The sequence below is a fragment of the Mus caroli genome, chromosome 16 (genome assembly GCF_900094665.2).
Source record: "Mus caroli chromosome 16, CAROLI_EIJ_v1.1, whole genome shotgun sequence".
NCBI lineage: Eukaryota > Metazoa > Chordata > Mammalia > Rodentia > Muridae > Mus > Mus caroli.
In genome coordinates, this window is record NC_034585.1 from 83,582,415 (window position 1) to 83,588,903 (window position 6,489).

A 6,489-nucleotide genomic window follows, 5' to 3' on the forward strand; every position below is an offset into this window, starting at 1 on the left:
TCTGCAACCCTATAGGTGGAACAACAATATGAACTAACTAGTTACCCCCACCACCACCAGAGCTCGTGTTTCTAGCTGCATATGTAGCAGAAGATGGCCTAGTCGGCCATCATTGGAAAGAGAGGCCCATCGGTCTTGCAAACTTTATATGCCTCAGTACAGGAGAAAGCTAGGGCCAAGAAGTGGGAGTGGGGGGGTGGGGAGTGGGGGGGAGGGTATGGGGGACTTCTGGGATAGCATTGGAAATGTAAATGAAGAAAATACCTAATACATTTTTAAAATTTTAATAAAGATAAATGGCTTTTTCATAATCTTTTTTTCTATTCTTTTTTTTAATTAGGTATTTTCCTCATTTACATTTCCAATGCTATCTAAAAAGTCCCCAATACACTCCCCCCCCCACTCCCCTACCCACCCACTCCCACTTTTTGGCCCTGGCGTTCCCCTGTACTGGGGTATATAAAGTTTGCAAGTCCGATGGGCCTCTCTTTCCAGTGATGACCGACTAGGCCATCTTTTGGCTTTTTCATAATCTTAAAAAACAAACAAACAAACAAACAAACATAAAAATCACTGCATGGTACTGATAAAGTGACAGACAGATAGATCAATGCAATAGAATTGAAGACCCAGAAATGAACCCACACACCTATGATCATGTGATCTTTGACAAATGAGCTAAAACTGTCCATTGGAAAAAGACAACATTTTCAATAATTGGTGCTGGCTCAACTGGCAGTTATCCTGTAGAATAATGCTAATTGATCCATTCTTATCTCCTTGTACAAAGCTCAAGTCTAAGTGTATCAAGGAACTCCACATAAACCAGAGACACTAAAACGTATAGAGGAGAAAGTGGAGAAAAGCCTCGAAGATATGGGTGTAGAGGGAAAATTCCTGAACAGAACAGCAATGGCTTCTGCTGAAAAATCAAGAATCGACAAATGGGACCAGATAAAATTGTAATGATTCTCTAAGGCAAAAGACACTGTCAATAAGACAAAAAGGCCACCAACAGATTGGAAAGGATCTTTACCAATCCTAAATCCCATAGGGGACTAATATCCAATATATACAAAGAACTCAAGAAGCTGAACTCCAGAAAATCAAGTAACCCTATTTAAAAATGAGCTACAGGCCTAAACAAAGAATTCTCAACTGAGGAACTTGGAATGGCTGAGAAGCACCTGAAAAAATGTTCAACATCCTTAATCATCAGGGACAGGCAAATCAAAACAACCCTGAAATTTCACCTCACACCAGTCAGAATGGCTAAGATCAAAAATTCAGGTGACAGCAGATGCTGGCAAGAATGTGGAGAAAGAGGAACACTCCTCCATTTTTGGTGGAATTGCAAGCTTGTAAAGCCACTCTGGAAATCAGTCTGGCACTTCCTCAGAAAATTGGACATAGTACTACTGGAGGATCCGGCAATACCTCTCCTGGGCATATATCCAGAAGATGTTCCAACTGGTAATAAGGACACATGCTCCACTATGTTTGTAGCAGCCTTATTTATAATAGACAGAAGCTGGAAAGAACCCTCAACTGAAGAATGAATACAGAAAATATGATACATTTACACAATGGAGACTTCTCAATTATTAAAAATAATGAATTTATGAAATTCCTAGGCAAATAGATGGACCTGGAGAGTATCATTCTGAGTGAAGTAACCCAATCAGAAAAGAACTCACATAATATGCATTCACTGATAAGTGGATATTAGCTCAGAAACTTAGAGTACCCAAAATACTACTTGCAAAACACATGAAACTCAAGAAGGAAGACCAAAATGTGGATACTTTGCTCCTTCTTAGAATTGGGGAAAAATACCCATGGTAGGAGTTACAGAGACTAGTTTGGAGCTGAGACAAAAGGATGGACCATCCAGAGACTGCCTCACCCAGGGATCAATCCCATAATCAGCCACCAAACGCAGACACTATTGCATATGCCAGCAAGATTTTGCTAAAAGGACCCTGATATAGCTGTCTCCTGTGAGGCTATACCAGTGCTTGGCAAACACAAAAGGGGATGCTCACAGTCATCTATTGGATGGAACACAGGGCTGCCAATGGAGGAGCTAGAAAAAGTACCCAAGGATCTAAAGGGGTCTGCAACCCTATAGGTGGAACAACAAAATGAACTAACCAGTACCCCGGAGCTCATGTCTCTAGCTGCTTATGTAGCAGAAGATGGCCTAGTCGGCCATGATTGGGAAAAGAGGCCCCTTGGTCTTGCAAACTTTATATGCCCCAGTACAGGGGAACATCAGGTTCAAGAAGTAGGAGTGGGTAGGTAGGAGAGAAGGGTTGGGGGAGGGTATAGGGGACTTTAGGGATAGCATTTGAAATGTAAAAGAAGAAAATTTCTAATAAAAAGAAAGAAAGGAAGAAAATGAGTAGCAAAGAACCTGTGAAAGAAAGTGAATAGTCTCCTCTCTGAGAATATGTATAGTGACAGCCATTACAGAAAACACAGTGTAGTCTCTTCCTCAATTAGTCACAGAGCTAACATGTGACACTTATGAAATGTTATCTAGAAGACAGAAAGATTTGACCACAGCAAAAATAAATAAATAAATAAATAAATAAATAAATAAATAAATAAATAAATAAATAAATAAATCACTACTCCTGTAAGGGGGAAAACATTTGAAAAGTAAATAAAGAAAATATCCCATAGCAAAATAGATATCTCTACTACTAAATTCATTGGGACATTGCTCACACACACAAAAAAATAGATATGTAAACAAACGAAAATGTCTGTCAATACATAAATGTTCAAATAAATGCTCCCCTCCTTTTCTTTTTTTCTTTATTACTTCTCCTTTATTTTCTCTGCATTAACCTACAAAAAAAAAAAAAAAAAAAAACCCACACTGTTATGGCCAACCCTACAGGAATATAGACATATGCTTCATATTAAGAGACTATTAAACCAAAGAAATCAATGTTTTCAATGGGATAGTTTATTTAAAACATGGGGTTATCGAACTGGGTTTCATTTTCAAAGGCATTATGAAGACAATAAAGAACTTCTCAGCATGTTGGGCGTACTGTGATTTATATATTTTTCTTCAGATAGTTTAGTATAAGGCTGTAATTTAAGATGATTTCAAAGAACTTGTGATGTGATGCAAATTGGTGTGAGCAGCTGCTGAATCTCCTCAGTAGAAGCCACAGGACCAGTACCTTCTACAGCACAGTGGGCGGCAGCAGCCATATCCATAGCCACCATAGCCACCATAGCCACCATAGCCACCATAGCCACCATAGCCACAGCCACAGCCATAGCCACAGCCATAGCCACAGCCACAGCCACAGCCATAGCCCAGGCCTCCATAATATCCTCCGTAGTAGCACATGGTGTCAGGAGTGGAGTGTTCAGAGGAAGATTAAGCAGTAGGTTCCTTGAGTCTGGGTGTCACCATCTGCCGAGGGCCTTTTATACACCTGGGTTGTTTGGGGATGAAACCACAAGCAGTGCAGTGTGACATGACTGCACTGTGCTTCTGAAAACAGTCTCTCAGACTGGCTGCATAGCTGACATGATTGTACTCTTATGTCACGGTTCCACAGACAAATCATGGGGCTTCAACCAAAAGGTACTCATGGAGGGACCCATGGCTCCAGATGCATACATAGCAGAGGATGGTCTTGTTGGGCATTACTGGGAGGAAAGGCCCTTGGTCCTGTGAAGGCTCAGTGCCCCAGTGTAGGGGAATGCCAGAGTGGGGAGGCAGGAGTGGATGGGTGGGTGGCTGGGGGAGCATCCTCATAGAAGCAGGGGTAGGGGGTATGGGTTAGGGAGTTTCGGGGGGGGGGGGACTGGGAAAGGGGATAACATTTGAGATGTAAATAAAGAAAAGACCCAATGAAAAAGTTGGAGGTAGGCATGGGGAAAATCAGGGAGGGGAGAAGGAGAGGTGTGAATGACATAAATACAGTATCTGCTTGTGAAATTCTTGAAAGATAAATAATTTAAACTTATTTTAAAGACATAAAAAAGACATAGAGTGTTCTATTTTCAGCACTCTAGTTGATTCTGTATTTATTTTGGTTAATTTATATGACCTGATTTCATCAGTTGATGCAAATCATTAAGATAGTAAACTGCTTTTAAGCCTTTCTTGATGGAGTGGGGCATTTCTATTACTCCATTTTGTAAAAAAAAAAAAAAAAAAAAAAAAAAAAAAAAAAAAAAAATTCATTAAACATAGACCTATTCTTTGAGATATCTTTTCCTTAATTGTAATTCATGTTCAGGTTATAAGTAACCTGAACATAAAAAATGTGCTTTTATGTTCATTCTGAAAAAGCATAATATTCACTAAAGAAGAATATAGAAAATAATATTACTTAGAAAACACCAGAATTTATATAAGAGGAAAGTTAATTTTCTAATGGACAAAAACCATTTTTATAAGTGACAGTCTGTCAACTCGAGCACTAGGCTATATTTTGACCCTTGTTCTCTGCTTTTGACATGCAACTGCCCAAGAGCATCTAAAAAGGCTTAAGACACTAGACCCATGCAGAGAGATGTGGAATATCAGACACCTGTACTTGGACTGGAGTTGAATCATGACCAATATTTCAGTTTCGGACAGAGCACAGACAATGTGGTCTTCAGTTTTACAATGATATTCGTTTACCCAAGGGAGGAATATTGCACTTTTTGAGGAGCATTAACAATACATATTTGGAAAATTCTATATTTCACTAGTACAGTCACTTAAATACCAACTGGAAAGATAACGGCTAACAAATTTCAAAATGAAGTAAGAGATGGCAGAGTAACAACAAGGGAACTTACAGATATTCTACATAAAATACTCATGGTTTGCACTTCTCTGGAGGACATACTTATTTACCCATGATGATATACTGTTAGCTTTGAAGCTATGGGGTAAACCTCTAATCATGAACTCCATAGAGAGACACTCATCCATCCTACATGCACATCCGGCTGTGATGTGGATGTGTACAGCCACATAGAGCATGAGAGCATAAATAGCATGAGAAGACTGTCCCTCCAGTGTGACTTGTCATAGACAGTAACCTAACAAAAACACAGTGCTTCATGATTGGCCATTCACATTTCACAAGTTTCCCTGCTAAAGGTACCTCTTTGTATTATCAGGATCCCACCACTATGCCAAAAGGATGCTTGACTATGAGAGCATCTGTGTCCTTAATTAACTGTACATTCTTTAAAGGTGAGTTAATCCAAAGAATGAGGCTAACACCAGCCTGTGGTTTGTCCCTCCAGCCATGTAAAGTGTTGATCGCCAAAAGCAGCCAGTGACACTCACAAAGAGGATGCTGTCAATCCATTCAACTGAATCCTTACACTCTCAAAACTGAGATATGGTTGCTACTATAGAGGCCTGGGCAATGGCTACGGAGAGTATAGGTATGTCTGCTGTTCTCCAAGTTGCTGTGGAAGACATTGGTCTTAAGAATTCTATTGAGATGGAGCACTTAGCCTATAGAACTCTTTCTTCTACCTCCTCTTACACTTCCCACATGTCCATTCATGACATAAATAACTTACCTTGCTGAAGAGTAAAGACAAACAAGCAAACAAACACCACTGTAGTGCTGTGTTCATACTGAATGCTTCCCACATGCTAACTCAATATGTGTTATGGACATGAGCACACGGCTCTCAAGGGTTCCAATGTCTCAGACCCATAGGAACAGTAAAATGTCCCTGGGTCACACTCTGGAATGGTAACCTCATCCTGGTACAAGAGCAGATGTTGACAGTGTATACTGAAAGTGTCAACTGCATCCCTGATGCCTGCAGAAGGAGACTGTTCCCCACCGAGGTGACCTAATCTACCTCCTCTTTTTTCATGTTGTCTTCTTAGCAGTTGTTGTATCTCATTCAGGGAACAAGGTTAACCTGGCCCCAGTTTTCCCACCTATGTGCCTCTGTGCCTCTCGTGTTTTCATTCTCATCTCATCAGATAAGGCAATCCCTAAGCCATGCAAGACACAGCAGCTAAAAGTAGCTGTTGTAGAAGAAAGTGCACACATTTATAGAATACGTATTTTGTTCTTATGTGTGGTATCAATTTGTGTGCTGGGTAATGAGGTGAACCCAATTAATTACAACAGAGCACAGCCTGTCCTTCATTCAACCTTCCTGTCACTCTAAGAAAAGCAATGCTGTTTGATTTATATATACATCACTCTATTTAGCTAGCTTCTTTCAGTTAGAAGTAGATTAATGAATAAATTATCCTGAGTCAAATATAAAATAACTTATATTACTTTACTAGAATACATACAAAAGATTACCCGCAGAATACTTCCCATGTGTCTCCATGGTAGTTAAGCCTTACTCATTACGTCTATTATATTTCCAACCATCTAACCTTTGGCCACCTGACCCTGAGCCAGGCATGTAAAGCATTATAGTTTCTCACACTTTAAACTTTCTCTAATTGCTATTTTCTTTTTTTTTTTTTTT

General features: G+C 39.7%; 1 protein-coding gene across 1 annotated transcript; it reads right to left on the reverse strand.

The window, feature by feature from the left end:
• Positions 1 to 3,175: 3,175 nt before the first annotated feature.
• Positions 3,176 to 3,373, reverse strand: LOC110311207 (keratin-associated protein 20-2-like). Its single transcript, XM_021184451.1, has one exon. It carries the CDS (start codon positions 3,371 to 3,373, stop codon positions 3,176 to 3,178), a length of 198 nt encoding a protein of 65 aa, XP_021040110.1.
• Positions 3,374 to 6,489: the final 3,116 nt, after the last annotated feature.

What these genes read in the sequence shown, in the direction of transcription:
- LOC110311207 (XM_021184451.1), bottom strand. Translation starts at nt 3,373, where the DNA reads ATGTGCTACTACGGAGGATATTATGGAGGCCTGGGCTATGGCTGTGGC.